This window comes from Osmia lignaria, chromosome 9, assembly GCF_051020975.1.
Source record: "Osmia lignaria lignaria isolate PbOS001 chromosome 9, iyOsmLign1, whole genome shotgun sequence".
NCBI classification, from domain to species: domain Eukaryota; kingdom Metazoa; phylum Arthropoda; class Insecta; order Hymenoptera; family Megachilidae; genus Osmia; species Osmia lignaria.
The window spans coordinates 5,763,801-5,781,157 of record NC_135040.1 but is presented as its reverse complement, the minus strand read 5'-3'; the positions used below and the strand labels follow the sequence as shown (position 1 = coordinate 5,781,157).

Sequence of the window (17,357 nt, the reverse complement as noted above, 5' to 3'; positions counted from 1 at the left end):
CTCTGTTTCCTACCGTCTACCCATATCGTAGACGAAAAATATAAGTTCGATCGTTACTTGATCGTACCGAGTCCACGGTAATTCCATCGACCATGACAAGGTTACGCGAATCGAATAGGAACTGTAGCAGTATCGAACAACGAGGAAGGATATTGAAAATTGGTCTATTTATTTCTTTTTTTTCGTTCGCGACGATTGTTTCGCGACCGTGTTCTCGATCTTTTCCGCGAAATTTGATCCGTACTTGTCCTTTGATTGGTCGAGGAAATCCTGCGGCGAAACCAGCGTCACTCTGAAATATTTCAAACGATACGATCACGTTTAAACGAACGGCAAAAATGGTAAAAAATGATCGTTTGTGAGGGTAATGGAGCGAGATGGAAAGAACGGTACCTTAACTGAGGGACGCTCAGAGGTCGAAGAAGACTTTTAACTACTGGAGGGACTTCGCTCGATTTCGGCAAAGCGGGACTGCTTGCGCAAAGTGCGGCACTGGTCAATTGGGAAACCAAGGAGAAATTTCTATCTGGTCCAGAAGTGGTGCGAAAAACTTTCCTTATCTTCGACTTGAACCCTGAAGACGGTGGCGACAGTGGAGTCGAAGGAATCGGCATCACCTGTTTCAAACCTGTGTTATCTCTCTTCCACTTTCCCAACTTTTCTATTTTCCTAAAAATTCGTGGGAATTTCGTTGAAACGCTTTTACCTTTCCTTGCAGCACTTTCGCCGCTAGTTCAGGTTCGCTGCCCCATCTACACGACGTTGATCTCTCCAGGAGTCTATGCCTGGCGAATCTTTCGATCACTTCGGCGCAAACGTATCTTCCGCAAAATCTGGCCCATTGCTCTGCCCTCAGCCCTCTCCCGTGATCTCTTAGAGTTGGATTCGCGCCTAAAAATAGTTAGACGCGTAAGAACGTTACCTTGCTACGAACGTATCGTAAAGAAAATAAGAGAAAGAAGAAACGGTTCTAAACAAAAGTGACGTGAAATGATCCGTGGCAGACGCGGCAGACACGGGCACGGTAATACTCGTAAATTTTGCTCACCGGCAAACAAGAGAATTTTTGCGCACTTTGTTCTTCCTTGGAGGGCAGCCTTCATCAACGGGGTGAAACCCGACGCGTTTCTAGCGTCGACTTCGATCTCCGGGCACCTTTGTAGCAGTATGTTCAAACAGTCTGTTTGGCCTGGATATGAGAAAAGGAGAAAAGAGTTAAATGAAAATGAAGCAGCCCAGTGGTCGGCCTACGTCCTTCGGGAAATCGAAATACGTCCGCGTATTTCGAGTAACTCGACGTCGTGTTTTGGCTTAAAATGTTCGTCGATGAGCGTCAATGCAAAACCACGCGTCTCTCCGCTATATCTACCTACATACGTTTCTCTCTAACGTTGGTTATTTCTGGCATCGATGACGCGGTGGAATCCTTACGGCATCGTGCGTGTAAATTTTGACGTTTACGCGCTCGTACGTCGACCACTCGAGCCCTGATCCTCTAACGATTCGTTGCGTTTAGGAAATTTATATTCATCGCGAGGGCCGAAATTTGATTGCAACAGGGGATGAAAACAACTGTCCTTGAACGAAGCAGTATTTTATTTTCGTAGCAATCTTTTCCTTTCCCTCTGCAAATATTTATTAACCAATCCCTATTTCGATCCGGCGAGTATCTATACCGGCTGCGAATCGATGCGAGACGTGCAACGCGACGAAAAAAAACTTTTTTTCAATATCCTATGCTTTTTCTTCAACGTAGAAAGTAATCGCTTACCCGCCTGCGCGGCAAAGTGCAGGGGCGTGTTGCCCTCGTTGTCGGGAGTATTGGGATCCACCCCGTCGAACGACAAAGCTAGCTCCAACATTGTCGACGTTCCGTTTCCAGCCATGTAGCTTATGGCGGTCTGGCAAGACAAATAAACAATCTCAATGTTGATTCACTCAAAAGTTTGCTTCGAAAGCCCGTCGATTACATAAACTGCTTTTTCGAAAGAATTCTCTAACAATTCTGTTACCCTGGCGTACTTACCGTTTTCTTCTTTTTTTTTTTAAACATCGCTTCTATTTATTCGTCTCATTAGAAAAATCTGATTTTGAAAAGAAGAGAAGGACGAAGGAAGAATTCGCAGCGAGAAGGCTGAGAATGGGCACTCGTTATTCTTTGCTGCAGAGATAGAGCACAATAGACGGTGCCCGTTAAGGATCAATTTATTAAGTGGTTACTGACGTTGACGCGATAGTTCAAAGTCGCGCTATTACTTTATATCTGCGTCAGCTTAGCGAACACGCGTCAGAGCCAGGCCACGATTGTTTTTCGCGCAAAGAAGAACGTTCGCTGCTCTTTAGAACCGTCAAACTACCAGAACTGTTTATATTTGGTGCATCGAAAATGATGTTTCGCGGTACGAGGAAGCAACGTTGGTTTAACAGCTTTCCTTTTAACCATAGTCTGCACCGTAAACTCTCCCGTGCGTTTTGTGCGGAAAACATTTTTTTTAATTTTTACGTAATGGCGCGGAATGGAAGTATTGGATAACGATAGCTTACCCTGCCGCTGCTGTCAGCCACGTTAACATCCATATCACCGAATCCAAATTTTCCCACCCTAAGGGTAATCTCGTTGAGAGCCGCGTCGTCGGCATCCCTGGCAGCTCTGAGTAGGGCCGATCGGCCCTCGTTGTTCGTTTCCCACGAGGACGGCACTTTTCTGACGATCGTATCAGCCTCGCTATGATCTAACACCGGTTCGGAACTTTACATTTACCTAAGCTCGTTAAGAGAAGACGCGAAAATAGAAGAAACAATAAATAGGCGGATTTGGATCGACGTTAAACCGTGCATCTACGTGTGTTTTCAGTCAGCTGCAAACCCTGATGGACGCGTTTATTTCGACTTTATAACACAAAGCGTAGGTAATATTGTTACGAATGTCAGTGTCGAACAGAGAGCGTATTTTACGCGTTCTATATACGAACGAATACACGTTTCTAACAAGCAACGTTCTCGATTCGTTCGTTCCGTTCAGTCTGTCAACGCGTCGCATTGTTCTTCGATTTCAATTCCTTTTGTCCATGCGTTTAGAGTTAGAGCGTATTTAGACGTTCCCCTTGAAGGACTTCCAAAGAAAATAGCACCGGTTAGGCACCGGTTAGGCACCGGTGCGCAAATTCTAAATCTAGCCTTTCGTAGAAGATTGACTTTGAGAGAAATCACGAAGCTGTACTTTTTACGATCGACGTTTTCTCAAGTAGGTCAAGGACGTAACATCGAACGCGTCCGATTTCGTACTTTTCATCTTAACTGAAGGACGGAGGAAGAGAAAAGAAGAGAAGGGAAAGGCATACCTTGCAGGACACCCTTGTGATAGGCCTTGACCTCGTGAACGGCCCCGGTTCTCCTGTACGGTGCCCGTTTCTCCTCGAAGCTGGTATCAGAACTGAAGGACACTGATTTCTTCACTCGAACACCGTTCTTCTTCTTCTTCCGTTCGACTGGCAGCGTTTGAACGCTCGGCGAACGATAAAGAGACTCAAAGTCGTTGGTTACGCTGTTCAAAATCGTAAAGTATCCTCTGACATTCGATGATTTCGCGCGATTGTCGCTAGTTTTCTTCTCCCTGACGCGACAAGCAGTCTGTGCGATGTTCGCCAGAAACGCGGAAGACCTTTTTAAAATACCGTTGTCGAAGGGCCTTCGTCCTTTTCCCTGTGCCGCGGAGATACCTGAAATTGACACCTGCCTACAATTTCTGCGTTTTCTGCGTTTGACGAGTGTCAAAACGATCCTACCATTTCAAGGACGATTTCTATTATTCGTTTGGATACGTAGCGTTCCGTAACGGTTCAGACAAGTATTCTTGCAGTCGTTTAAATAGAACTGTTTATATATAACGTAGTGGCAACGGTTCAGACAAAAATTCATTGACAGTTGTTTCATATCTGTTTTGAAATAATAAAATAAAATTTCAATCGGTACATTTACGGTTACTCGATACTACTCCACATAGTAATTACCGGTAAAGGAAATCCTGATTTCCTATGTATCTACTTACGTAAAACACAGGTTGCCGACACGAATAATTACCTATAAACAGTATGTATTTTTTGCGGAAACGTTACATATCCGAATGAATCGGTTGTTCTAGATACCTTCTCGTAGATCGTCTGGAAGAGAAAACGACTTGGGGATGGCTCGATGAGGCTTTCTGAAAGCCGTCGTCGATCTTGCTGTCTCCAGAGAGAATCGTTTGCCTAAAAACTCTTCTTCGAGAAAGCGATCCGGTCGTTTGGCGCGGTAACTCGCGTCGACGACCGCGTTGCTCTTCTCGTTAACGACGCACGGCGCCGGCGTCTTTCTCTTGGTGCAGCTATTTCGAGCAAGTTCACCCCTAGAGGCAACTAGACCGTTGTTCACGATGCAGCCGGTGCCCTTTACGGAGGAACTGCACTTTATTCGGCTCGCCTGGACACCGTTTACCCGCCAACTGCTATCGACAATTTCACCTCTTCCCTGCAATTAAATCAGTCGTACCTATTAATCGGCTCTTTAACGCGGTTTAAATTTCCGAGTCGGAAGGCAAAAATGGCTGCGACGGAAACGAAAACCAGGTGAAATCGTAGCGAAACGATGACTATTTCTGATGGCAATGTCAATAAACTGATTTACGAATGTTTATTCTCGTCGCCGCGATCGCGCTTTGCTTTCGTCGCGTCGAAAGCATAATTTCAAAAAACGCGACAGAATCGAGAAGCTAAAACGCTTACCGACAAACCACTGGCTCGTACTTGTTCTTGTTCGAAGAAGAAGGAAGACGAAATCGAGTTCGCGCGTCGAACATTGATCGTAGCCGCGTAAACTGTCGGAAATCACTGAGGACGGTGTGGCGGATCGCGATGAGGTGAGTGTCGGTGTTCGGAGTAGGAGAAGCCTTCCTTGAAAAGCGAATCGTGCCTTCCGGATCGCCTCGCAAGACGTGCACGCGAGTTCTACCGCATCCGTTTCAACTAAACGCTATTTATATGTCGGTTAAGTCCTCGTGTCGGTTTCTCGCCCCGTACACCCGCAACGTCCGAATCTTCTTAGTAGCTGTGTCAGCCACACTAGTGTACCTAGTGTACACGTTCTACAACTTGTTACCTCTGTTTTCGAATTAATCCATCGACGACACGCCGGGCAAATTCGTATATCGCGTTTGAAAGATTTCGCGAAACCGTCTGCTGTTATTCGCGTATAAAACGGTTTAGTAAACGATCCGTAAATCGGCCGATCTCCAATGACGTGGTCGATTTTACGAAGCGCGATGAAAAATGCAAGCGTGAAGAAACGTGAGAAGCTTGTTGCTTACTTGGCTAATGTTTCTTTGCACGTTGACCAGTGACGCGGTGTCTACGATGTTGCGTTTCGTTTCACTGGTAAACGAATCTTTCCTAGAGTACGTCTCGTTCTGCCTCGTCAATCCATTGTCACGATGGTTCTTCGTCATCGTTGATCCAGACTCCATGGAGCACCGTTCAAAGTCAATTACCGACGAGAAAATATGTGAAATCAATGGGGCTCGATTCGACGTAACATTTCCATGATATCCAGTTTACACGTTAACTATCTTCCGATTCGAAATTGCATCCCGGCTCGAATTGTTTGTCGACACGCTTCTTTCATTTTCTATTACAGCTTTCCGTCTTCTTCAGATCCAGAAGCGAACGAGGATGTTCTCGTAGAACGTGCTCTACGCGACCGAATACGCTCGTCTTTTTGCTGGGCCCGCGTGCTTATTTTGGCCACGTTACATTTCCCTGTCTTCGTCTTCGTTTTCGTGCTTGTCGCCGTCACCTCTGGCGCGAAGCCAATATTTTGAATTCTCTTATGCACGACAATCTATCGATTATGCCAGCCTTCGTTCGCGCTCGTTTATCGACCATACGAAATCATTGCCGTAGATATCTTCGAGCCGGGGAATTGTAAGCTCGCATATGGCGTCAAGTTGTTTGAACAGATGTAGAAACAATCGTTGAAGAAACGCTTGTCGTCGCCTAACTGGGTCGTATGTTAATGATCTAGCCGTTTCGATCTTCCGCGAATAAAAGGTAAACTTCCGGACGCGATGAAAAGATATTCGACGAATAACGTTCACCGTTTTCCGTATTGTTGAACCGCGCTTTTGTTTCGAATCGTAACGATCGGTGTTTATTATACCAAGGAACGATGGAACTTATGATAGAGCTACGTCAAGAGAGAAGATTCTATTCAGATTTTACCAGATTTTCCAATGTTTGCCCGAGGTCGCTATATTTTATACGGAAACGACAAGCTGTCTGCTATTATCGCGTTGCGCACACAAGCGAATAACTTTTTTAAAAGGTGTTGTTAAGCAGCCGTGTTGCGAGCCCTGTTTTTTAAATACAATACGCGACTGATGAAAATTCATAAGGCATTGCTCGACGAACCGGTGAAGGTTATCAATGTCAATACCACGCACGTAACTTCGATCTGGAATAATAATCGTGTTTCGTTGATAATCACGTGCACGCTCGTGTCATTGACACATTTCGAAGAGGTACATTAAAGCCCGTCCCAACGAATTTTATCGAGCACAGTTGTTAAAAACGTCTCGACTAATTGGGGTCGTAATCTACGTAAGAAAATTCTTTTTCTATACTGACTGGCTTCGGTTTAATTTTAAACTAGCTCGGCTCCAACTGCTGGGAATCGTGAACTTGTCGTCGTAAAACGTAGCGAACCTGATTCGTTAACGAATATTGCTTTAAACGAAAATACGAAAAATATACACTTACAAAATCTTTCTGAACGGTAAAACGTGATTTGTAATAGTTTAGCCGCGAAATACATTTATTTCAAGAAAGTTAAATAAACTTTGAAACAAAATGTTTCAGCTGTAAGATTTCAACTCAAGAATAAAAAAAAAGAAAAAAATATATACTTACCTCCGTCCGTTACATTCTTTAAAACAGGCGAGAAACATCTATCGCGTTTAAACGCTACAAAAGGTACATATAAAGAATTCGCGATGAAAATTGTCTGAATGTAAATACGTTTGTAAACGGGAATTGGGTAGAAAAAGTAGGCGAAAGGTGAAATTACACGGCACCGTTAGTTCCATCGAGAAACTTTTCGAGCTAATCCACTCGCGAAAGGGTTGATTGGATACTGGGCGAAAGTTTAATTCTCACCCTCGCCCTGTAAGTACGGCGTGAGTCGTATCTCACGTTCATTCATCCGCGCAGCCGCGAGTTTTAGCCAGCTGTTATACTTCTTCGATGGTTAGTCAACGAGAAATTACAAAGGATCGCAAACAGTTTTACAAAATTGTTTACACTTCTCACGACAATGTCAATTTCCATAGGCCGTGACACGGCGAAGGTAGGAAAAGTTTCGCGTTCGACTTCCGAATCTGAAAGTTTTTCCACTTATTTCTACGCGGTATCCGACGGAACGCACGTGGTCGAATGGTACGATGATTCAAGATCAATTAGAAAACTGAAAACCTTAAAAATAGAATTTGCAACGGTCTGCATTAGCAACTTCTTGGCTATTCGCAAATGATATTACGCGGCGTATAAATATAATTCGACAACGAAATCTACTGAAAAGCAACGTGTATCGACTCGAACTTGTTTTCGAACCTCCCCGAACCAATACATAATACTACATGCGTTTAATTAGAGATCTCTGCTTCGAAAATAAGTATATGTTTTCCGTTGCGTTAAAATTAACATATTCTATCCTTGAACAAAGAATAAAAGGAAGTTAATTTATAAGCTGCGAGAAAATCTTTTGCACTCGCGGCAGTAGTAACGAGAAGTAACAGAGAAAATGCACGAATTCTGAAAGGATCGATAGTTTACGTTGTCTTTTAACAACATACTAAAGATATCGCGAACAAAGAAGTAAAGAAGTGCGAAAGTTGGCACGTAGGCGTGCGTGTTTGGAAATCAATGTCTGAGCGATGGATGGTTTGCAATTCCGAAAGAAAATTACAACTGTGAAAGAAACAAATTTCGTGCCATAGATGATAGAATAAAGCGATTATCCGCACGATAGTTTATCGTACAATGAAAAGGTATCAGGTAGTAAATAATGGTAAAAAATCTCGATTTATCGGTTGAATTTCGCGTTGCTTGAGTTTTCTATCACGAGAAGCATTTGCAGAGATCGTTACTTCAAGGTTGAAGTAACCTTGAGTCGCTCGATGAAAAAAAAAAAAAAAAAAAAAAAACGAATACGAAGATACGAGATAGAAAGACAGTAATACGTATTTCAAAGTGTAATGCTATATTTCGATAACATACAGAGTTTACATCGAGGATGAACTATTTGATGCAACGCCGATAGGATCGCGCGCATAAATTTTCCTCGCGCTGGTAGCCCTTAATTATGAAAAAAATAGCGATATCGTGGCAATGCTGATCAAGTGGAAAATACAATAATCGTGAGACGATTCTCACCGTGTTCTAGGTACGATACTTATTTTGGCAACAATCAACAACAATTGGGATCAAAGGTCACGAGTGGTATTAACGAGTGGTAGCAACGAGTGGTTCGCGTCATCTTCCCCAAATTGTCGTATCCTCTCTGGTGTGTTTCGAACGAACGTCTCGTCTCGACTGTGTCCGATCGGTTACCATTTATAATCATTGATCCCAAAATTACATAAGAGCTTTAAACACGGTTCACGTGTCTTTCCTAATAATCCCCTTTAATCTTCGCCATTCGCGAGATAACACGCGATTAAATCAAAGCAACGCTCTATCCTTGATTACGAGACGCTTCCCTCGATCGCAACGTTTCTGGCAGTAAACACACTAACGATAAGATCACACATCGAACGTACGATAGATTCGAAAACAACGGTGAACAAAGAAAACGATTAAATTGATCGCTCGCAAATATATCCTCTTTTCTCTTTCAAATTGGACTATAATCTGTCCGAAAACGTATCAAACGTATCAAACCTATCCGTCCATGAAAGGTAGAAAGGCATCGGGGTAAGTGCGAGGTGATTCGAAATGCCATCGAAAATTATGTAGAGGAAAAAGTAACGCGTGTTATTGAAAAAGTTCGCGGCCCTTTTTCGGTTCAAGAAAAATTTATTGAACCCACGAAGCAGGTACCCAAAGTGGTTCGGACTCCACTCGATGAACCGCGTTCACCAGTTGCTCGAACGCCATTGACAGGTCAGCGTTCACTATCGCTTCGTCGAACAGATGAGAGTAGAGAAATTCTATCCTAGCCGCGCTGTGCAGAATTTCGTTAAACTCCTCGTCCTGCGAACGGATCATTCAAGTATCACTGGCTTACGAATAAATTGTATAAAGAATAAATCGATTTACCGTGAAACCTCGAGAGTTGCTCTCGTCGAACGTGGACCTTGCCCTGGCGTCGTTTCTCGTCTCTTTCAATATTTCGAACCTAGGCGGTTTTATGTATATCACGTACGGCTTTGTTTGCGGTGTTCGAAGCATCTTTAGTGCCTGATAGTGCGGGTTTAACAGGCAAACGTAGCCAGCGTTTATCAGCGAGCTGACGCTCTCGGAACTGGTACCGTACAAGTTACCCTTGTACTCGCCGTACTCTATAAACTTGCCAGCCTCGATTTCCTCTTCCATCTTTTCGCGGGTTACGAAGTGATACTCTTTGCCGTTGATCTCGCCGGATTTCGGCGGCCTCGAGGTATCTGGAAAGGAACGCGATTGCCCGAAGTAGGTAAGCTGGCGTTTGCCGAAGGAAACGAGGGAAGAAAAAGCTTACAAGGAACGGGCGTCTTGTACTTATCGGAATCGGTGGCCATGAGCCGCCTCTTGAGCTCGTTCCTGCCGACTCCCGGTGGCCCGATCAGAACCACCGGTCGGTAGAGACCCGGCCTCGGGTAGAGTTTCGCTACTTCTTCGTAGGTAGGTATTTCTTCCCGGTCAAAGTCGTCGTTCTCTGCAGCGTCATACATGATTTTTTTAGTTTTTACTCCCTGCAAGTTGCACTTTGTGGGCGAGGCGTGCAAAGAGGTAGTAGGACGGGGGCACAATGCGGGCAAAGGCACTGGAACAGAACACAAGCCTAACCGACGGTTAGGTGGTCAGGCCATCAAACGTTGAGAAGAGCAGTCGTGATCGATCGATCGATCGATCGATCGATTGGGTTGTTTAGTCAAGCGAGATCGTTCGTTAGTCAGCAGCATTTCTGCATGCCTTTACACTCTCTACGGCTAGACTGGCAAATGTGACAACAAGATTATCAGACGAAACGTCGCGTCGTGGCGACAAAAGCACTCTACGTCTACACGATCGCAAACCTGCTTGCTTACTTATATTGTCGTCGTCGGTCTTCTCCTTTTGCTGTCTCTCCAGAATAATTCGTCTCTCCTGTAGGGCTCGGCTAGGGATTAAGCCGGCTCTCATGTTTCGATCGCCCTCTCGTCTCGCCTGCCACCTAATTTCAAACGAGTATACTTGATAGGAGAACTATAACGTTCTTCCCCGTTGAAACAAGGAATTCGCGCGTCTCGTACCAGTAAGCGTCATCCTGGCTGACGATATGGAGGACATCGCCTTTGGAAAAGTCTAGTCCAGCCTCTTTGCAAGGTATGTATGGATCGTCGGAGGCCTTATACGAAAAGTGCGCTCTCACTCGTACCTACGGTGAAAAAACGCTTTTAAACTTTCCAACCTTAGGTATTTGGTGAAGCTTTGCTTGATCTTCGTTAAAATTGGCAAACTTTCTGAAGCGCGAAAACTCGTCTACGCGATACACGGTTTTCTGGGAACGATTCGAGGAGGAAAATTAGGTACGTACCTTGCTCTCTCGAATGCCTCCTTTACTATCGGCTGGAACTATCTTAAACGTAATGGTACCCTCGGAATTTTGCTGAAAAAGAATAGGTGGTTTTATAATAACTCCGAATTGGAAATCGAATCGGAAATCGAACGGAAACTGTCACCTACCAATATCTTGAGAACACAGTTTGGAGTTTTTCCTTCGACGCTGATGCCGTTCACCTCGCAAACCTCGTCGCCAACGTGAATGAGGCCGGATCTATCGGCTGCACCGCCATGCATTATTCGCGCAATCACGATCTTGCCCGTCACCTCGCACGTTTTTATGGTCGCCCCCTATTGTCAACGTGTAAACTAATATTTTCATTGGGGTTGCGAGGTACGCGTGTTAGGGAGCGCCTTCGTTTTTCTTAAAAAATAAATAAAAAGAAAGAGAATTCATCGCGAAGGCGTTAAACGCACACTCGATCGAAGCGATTCTTGTCTTCTTCGTTAATTCGAAGCGTCGGCCACGCGATCCTTTAAATCCCTCGAGATAATCGCCTTATCTCCAGAGATTTTCAACACTTACACGAGGACATGCGGGACAATAACACAGGATACGATTGTTACGATAGAGAAATCGTTTTATTTACAAGCTAAAATCACAAAACAGAAAACAAAAAGGAGGAAACCAAAAACAAATCAGTGGGAATTCAAACGGACGCAAAAGGGTGTCAAAAGTAGGAGGTAAGCGTAACGAATATAAAAAATTAGCAGCGAGAAAAATCAACATCGTTCTATTTACAGCTCGGCTTCTCCACGTTTTCGGTACAAAAACGAGATCGCAGCATAAGAACAAAAGTAAAATTCTAATGACTAGACATTCAGCGTAACGAAATGAAAGAAAACCAGATGGAACGAAACGAAACGAAACGGCTACAAAATCGTACTAAGAATCGATAATACGCACGATAATTGTTTACAAGCCTGTACATTAAATTCGGCTTCAAGTCGACTTACCACGATCGGTTCAACGCCAGCGCCACACTTCGAAGCAAGTTTGACGATGAAAGAAACACGTGATTACTTAAGAAATATACGTGAGAATACGTATTCGATAACTACGATTACTTATTAGGGGAACACACGAGGCGTCTACGCCGGTACAAAGGATTAATTACGATGAAATTCCATGCAAGTAGGCATAATTACGCCGGTTACGCTGGTTACTTCGTTACTTCTATGTATCATTGTCGCTTTTTTTTTCGTTTTTTTTATCGTAAATACGAATCTGTACTACGTTTACCGAAGACCAATCGAGCTCGAGCTCGATCTCTCTGTCTTTACCGTGTTATTCGACTGGAAACATGAACAACGCTCTGAGCACGAAAAGTGCCAGCTATCTGACGTACCAAGGGTTCGTTTGATTTCACCAGCTGCACGATCTTCACCGTCTCTTCGTCCTCGTCGACTTCCAACGGTATTTCCGGTAGTCTCGGATAGTAATCCTTTTGCGCGACCGCGTCGTGAGCGCACAACAATCCCTAAGACGACAATAAATAATATCGATTCATTCACCAATCTGCGTAAGCATACACGATGTATATATTCGGTGTAAAAGGAGCACCCTCTCCTCTATTCACCTGTATATGCGGCTTTTGAAGAAGATGAAAAAGCTCTTTGCAATCCTTCGAGACGTGCACCTTGGTCGCCAACAAGTTCAAAACATCGATGTCGATGTCCATGGAATTGGACAGTACCGGGAAGAACTTGTCGTCCTTGACATTGTTCAAAATCTTATTGTGCACGTTCACCAACGCGTTCAATTCCTTCGACTGCAACAATTCGCTGAGGAATCCAAATTCCTCGTCGGTGCAGCTCGGTATTTCGTTCTTGTTCGCCTGCAGAGAATTCAGCAGCTTGGACAACGCTAAAAGCAAAAAGAAAAAAAAAAACCCGGTAAATCGATCGATCATAAGGATTTCGTCGATCCTGCGTCCTCGAAAGAACGGTAGGAATATACCTACTACATAAGTCTGTACTAATTTCTCGTTGTTTTATGCCGCCGGAAACGTTCGGTTCGCGGCGACACATTTAACTTCTGATCGATAAATTAATTTCCTCCGAAACGTTCGAACAACGCTTGATTTTTGTCGAAAAACAAAAGAAAAAAGAAAAAATAAACCGAAGCTGATTTCGCGAACGTTTTTTTTTACCGCGATTAAAGGTGCGAGTAACGCGCGACAAACGAGTAGCGTGCATTTTCGTTTTAATAATAGCACAAAGTTGACTCTGCTGTTTCGTTGAAAAACTTGATAGCAGATAAAAATAGACGCGTGCAACACTCGTACGCGGTGCAACGTTATTTTTCCAAAGTGTTCGATCGAACCGGTTAAAAACTGTGCAGGGAGTTCGAGATACGTTCGAAGCACTGTTTTTAAAATCGGTGACGTTCGTCCCCTCGCTGCGCTGGTGACGAACAATCAAAAGACGAAAGAAGAACAAGGATAAACGAAAACAAACGCGAACAGCGGCGGCGGCGAAATGTAAACGTATTTTGCTCCTTTACTCACCAGCATCCCAATTTGCGTTTTCCATGACGAGCGCCGCTGTCATAATTCAATTCGACCAATTCCGATATGCTTTTCCAGCGTGACTGGAAAGGAAGGCGGTGTGAGACGGGGTGGACGCGTACGGTGGCGTGGTACGACGATATCAAAACGAGAACTGAGAAAATTCAGGTCAGTCGCGATATGTATTTCTAGCGTATTCGTGCGCAGCGCCGCGAATAACCTGGTAAAACAGTTTCTTGTTTCGCATTCGCGACTGGAATATCGTTATCATAGCGAGAAACAATCCGTTACGTAAGCCACTGTCACTCGACACGGGGTAGAATGACCACCGCTAGATTGGCCTGCTCTCGCATCTTCGGCAATCTTACTATTTTTTTCAGTCGCTCGAACGTTTTGAAACACCAAACGTATATCCCTGCTGAACGATCGTACCGAATGTATCTTCGACCACCATAATATTCGATTCAGCCGATATTCACGATTTCGTACGGGTTTTCGATCATTTTTCGGCTTAGACGCGACACGGCGCGTTTCCTCGGGAAGCCATCTTTAAAGGCAGCACTGTTTCCTCCACTTCCATTGCCGACGGCACAGCTTTCTCCCCCACCCTTTTAGCCTGCTTCTCAAACGAACCGCGATTCATCATCCCTTTTCATCATCGTTTAACTTGTTTCTCTGTTTCGTTCTTGTTATTGATTTTATACTTTCATCGTTTGAAGAATCTTACTCTCTTGCTAAATAAATAACAATTTATTTTTCTATACCGTTCTCTTTCCCTCTCTGCGTCTATCTAGTTCTTTGCCTCTCCTTTCACCCCACCCTTTCAACCCTTTCAACCCGGTTAATCCATATTTCGAAAAGAGGGAGGGAATAGAAGCGACGAAGAAACAAAAAGATAGAGAACGCATTGAAACGGTATCTGTTTCTTATCAGTACTTTTGTACAAATAATCTTAACGATTTATAAGTTCCACCTTAATTGGTCAGGTATTGTATTTTTGAAGAACGACTCATTATATCAATTAGAAATATCAAATCACTTTTAAAAGTTTTAAGCAATTACACGTGTAATTCGATAATTCGTATTAACACGATGATAAATCCTTTCAGAAGTTGTTTCAATAAAAACATTCCTAACTCGATTTGAAATGGCGCGGTCGCAATGTTGTTTCGTGTGGTCGGCATGCGTAGTACGTGGCAGCACCGTCGATTGTGTGTACATGCAGTTGTCTGCACGAAACATCTCGCCGCTAGCTTCCGAGTATTTTGTGAATTTTGTGTTGTTTTTCCTTGTGAAATTTTCATCGGAGGTCATTATAAGGAGGCCATAATCCCCTCTTTGAACAGTTTTGGTAAGATCGTCGATTTCTTTTTACTTTCGGCGAGCAACGCTGCTCAAAACTTGACATGGCGTTGACACTCGGATTTTGGTCGAAATTTCTATAAAAACCCGCACCCAGTTAAGCTTGTTCGGTTTCGTTTTTTCTTTGACTATCGTGTATTTCGTTCTGGCAGTATTTTTCAATATTTCAAGTTGTTGTACATAACCGTACTCGGGAGAGAAACCGCGTTCGTTGACGTTCGCAACACGTATCTCTCGTGTCTATGATCCACAAGTGGTTGTATAGCGCGAGTTGTGTACAAACTTGATCTTTCCAAATTTGACGGTGACTAATTTTTGTCGTAACTCCCTGGTTAACAGCGACGACTTACGAGCGATCTTTGACATCTCATTTTTAAACCGCAAATTTCGAAACGTGCAAACAAAAACGGTTCGGGTATCGACGCGTTTATTCGTTCGAATGAAAAGTTAAAACAATTTCAGACAGCGACGAAGTAATTTAAACTCAAAGTGGAAATTATAACGAGTTCTTCGTTTCTCATTAATTTGTACTTTAAATTATTCATAAGAAGATACTGTTTTATAAAGTAACGAAATCGCTTGTCATGCATAACTTTATTTTCCAGCGTAATTTGTAAATTGTTATAAATCATTAAATGGAATAAAAACAATGATATACAGCAAACGAAAATGTTGTATTTATTAAAAAAGAACTGTTCACGATGTCATTTACAATTGATTTGAAGTGCACTTTTTTCATTTGTTGCAGTTACAACTCCCGTATCCCCCCTGTTTATTTTTCATTCGTCGCTTTGGTAAGTTTGTTAATTTTTTTTGTTCTTATCACTATCCATTTTTCCCCTCCTGTTATTTTTTCCTCCATGTTATTTTCAAACGCGTCCATTTACCGATAAACGAAAACAAAACCGCGGATAAAAAGCGAGCCAGCTGCCTGCATTATCGATCGTAGTTAAGACCGCAACTTTCCAACAGATGGCGGAAACGGTATCATTGGAATGCATCCATAGGCATATGAATGCATCGATGCGTTTCGTGTGCATGTTTGAAAAAAGTTAAATGAGAATTGCGTGTTCTATACGGAAATTCAAAAATGAGATCTCTCGTTTTATTTAGATTAATTAAGTTAAATTAATCAAGTTAAAATAAATTAATTAAATGTAGTTAAATTAAGAGATTGCCTAATATACAAAAAAGTTTCAACATTCGTTCGCAGAAAGTTTTAACGCGCTGTTTAAGATTTGTAATTATAAGCGCGGAAATTTTGCTTTTGAATCTAATCAATTTAAATAAGATGACGCGAAGGAAAGAAAGCAGACGGATTGGTTCGTAAAGCTGTACCAATTAGTCGAATTAGATGGTAATGAAAAAAAAAAAAAGGAGTCATTCCGTGTTCGCGTTCGTCGAACACGACACATAAGGGTGTGAAAGGGTTAAGGGGGAGAGGGACGTAGGGTTTATAGGGATGGAGAGGGCGGGGAGAAGGGTGCGCTAGGTGTCAGGAAAGTGTTTTACTAGCCTTAATTTCGTGTGCTTTCGCAGCCAATATGTCGGGCAGTAAATTCCAAAGTTTCCGGCGGGTTTCGCGTTTCGCGTTTCGGTGTTGCCCGTTTTAGCGCTCTCGCGGTTTTAACGACACCCCGGTCATCCCCTCCTCCGTATCCTCTGGCTCAAGGAACGAACGCTCGTCGGATATTAATCCTGTAAACAACCAAACTCCTTGCCTGGCTTACCTAGCCGCCGTAATTTTTCATCTCTCCAAATTGCTTCCGTTCTCGTCAGCTATCTCTGCCACGCTCTTCTCGCTTTTTACTCGTTTTTCTTTCCCTCCCGTTAACGTTGCAGACGACGAGACGCGACGAAACGTTTGGCCCTTTTGGCCTGCTCCTTCCAATTTTTACACGATGCTTATGCGTCGCATTTCCTTTGCAAACGATAATTAAGACATTCGGGTATCGCAAGTATTATACCTATGGTAAAAAGAAAGGTCCAGTGAAAAAATACAATACCTATCACCGGGAAAGTTGACGGTCAAGGAAATACGTGCGTTTAGCAGCGGACGAGCGTAGTCGACGAAAGGGTTAATGCAAAGTTCGGTGTGGCAAAAGCAAACAGGAGACAGAGAGAGGAGGAGGTAGGACACGATTAAACATTCGCGAGGAATGGCGTGTAAAAATTTACGATATCCAGAGAAGTAGGCGCGTGCGAGAGAGAAAGGGGAGGTTGGTGGAAAAAGTTGTAGGAACAGAGGGTGTCAGAAGAGAAGCACAAATGAGGGTGGAGAGGAAAGGGAGCAACGAATCGATTGAACCAACATAAACGGTGAAGGACTAATAAAAAAGAAAAAAAAAAAAGGGAAAAGGAAAAAAATAGTAATTTAGTTAGTAAAACATAAAGTCGTGTCGGTGGCCGGAGAAGGAAGGCAAACACATTAAACATTTAGAGGGCATAATAACCCGTGGCATACGTAATATGGCTGGCGCCCTTTTCACCGATGGCTATGAATAATGTACATACGCCAAGGTATGACGTAGGCTTGCCGAGCTGTGTGTATTTCACGGTGGGGTAGATCGACCAGACTATTTCCAATAACCGCCACGTAACGTTATCGCGAGACCATTCGCGAGACCCCGAGGACCCTTTTGTGCCGTTCTCCTCCGTT

At 43.5% G+C, this 17,357-nt stretch overlaps 2 protein-coding genes and 1 long non-coding RNA gene across 14 annotated transcripts in view; 1 reads left to right on the top strand and 2 right to left on the bottom strand.

Annotated features, from left to right (window-relative positions):
* Window positions 1-104: 104 nt before the first annotated feature.
* LOC117607396 (uncharacterized) lies at window positions 105-7,255 on the bottom strand. 8 transcript variants are annotated; one of them, XM_034331050.2, is made up of 10 exons: window positions 6,939-7,255; window positions 5,342-6,755; window positions 4,146-4,506; window positions 3,342-3,719; window positions 2,545-2,732; window positions 1,772-1,901; window positions 1,049-1,189; window positions 707-891; window positions 394-617; window positions 105-292 (listed from the first exon to the last, which is right to left on the bottom strand). In XM_034331050.2, exons 2-10 carry the CDS (start codon window positions 5,495-5,497, stop codon window positions 169-171), a joined length of 1,887 nt encoding a protein of 628 aa, XP_034186941.2. In that variant the 5' UTR covers window positions 5,498-6,755; window positions 6,939-7,255; the 3' UTR covers window positions 105-168. The 8 variants fall into 8 exon arrangements, with proteins under 8 accessions (XP_034186941.2, XP_034186949.2, XP_034186959.2 ...); XM_034331058.2 differs by having other exon boundaries at window positions 5,342-6,734; XM_034331068.2 differs by having other exon boundaries at window positions 5,342-6,483.
* Window positions 7,256-8,259: 1,004 nt separating this feature from the next.
* metro (membrane palmitoylated protein 7-like protein metro) lies at window positions 8,260-14,111 on the bottom strand. 5 transcript variants are annotated; one of them, XM_034331143.2, is made up of 11 exons: window positions 13,337-14,111; window positions 12,407-12,693; window positions 12,176-12,307; window positions 11,784-11,810; window positions 10,950-11,117; window positions 10,801-10,872; window positions 10,517-10,641; window positions 10,313-10,437; window positions 9,763-10,047; window positions 9,345-9,688; window positions 8,260-9,278 (listed from the first exon to the last, which is right to left on the bottom strand). In XM_034331143.2, exons 1-11 carry the CDS (start codon window positions 13,377-13,379, stop codon window positions 9,102-9,104), a joined length of 1,785 nt encoding a protein of 594 aa, XP_034187034.2. In that variant the 5' UTR covers window positions 13,380-14,111; the 3' UTR covers window positions 8,260-9,101. The 5 variants fall into 5 exon arrangements, with proteins under 5 accessions (XP_034187034.2, XP_034187026.2, XP_034187052.2 ...); XM_034331135.2 differs by having other exon boundaries at window positions 8,261-9,278; window positions 9,763-10,065; window positions 13,337-14,046; XM_034331161.2 differs by having other exon boundaries at window positions 8,261-9,278; window positions 9,763-9,939; window positions 13,337-14,038.
* Window positions 14,112-14,518: 407 nt separating this feature from the next.
* The window catches only part of LOC117607612 (uncharacterized), a 41,449-nt gene continuing 38,610 nt past the window's right edge, over window positions 14,519-17,357 (top strand). The window contains exons 1-2 of the long non-coding RNA XR_013062784.1: window positions 14,519-14,596; window positions 15,447-15,492. This is a non-coding gene — a long non-coding RNA (uncharacterized LOC117607612). The remainder of the gene's footprint in view (window positions 14,597-15,446; window positions 15,493-17,357) is intronic.

Excerpts from the sequence above, each read along its gene's own strand:
- LOC117607396 (XM_034331050.2), bottom strand. The coding sequence starts at position 5,497 with ATGGAGTCTGGATCAACGATGACGAAGAACCATCGTGACAATGGATTG. Across the intron at positions 2,733-3,341 it reads TCACAAGGGTGTCCTGCAAG|ATCATAGCGAGGCTGATACG; the intron begins GTATGCCTTTCC and ends AACCGGTGTTAG. Across the intron at positions 1,190-1,771 it reads GCACTTTGCCGCGCAGGCGG|GCCAAACAGACTGTTTGAAC; the intron begins GTAAGCGATTAC and ends TCTCATATCCAG.
- metro (XM_034331135.2), bottom strand. The coding sequence starts at position 13,379 with ATGACAGCGGCGCTCGTCATGGAAAACGCAAATTGGGATGCTG. Across the intron at positions 12,694-13,336 it reads AAACGCAAATTGGGATGCTG|CGTTGTCCAAGCTGCTGAAT; the intron begins GTGAGTAAAGGA and ends TTTTGCTTTTAG. Across the intron at positions 10,873-10,949 it reads ACTGTGTTCTCAAGATATTG|CAAAATTCCGAGGGTACCAT; the intron begins GTAGGTGACAGT and ends ATTCTTTTTCAG.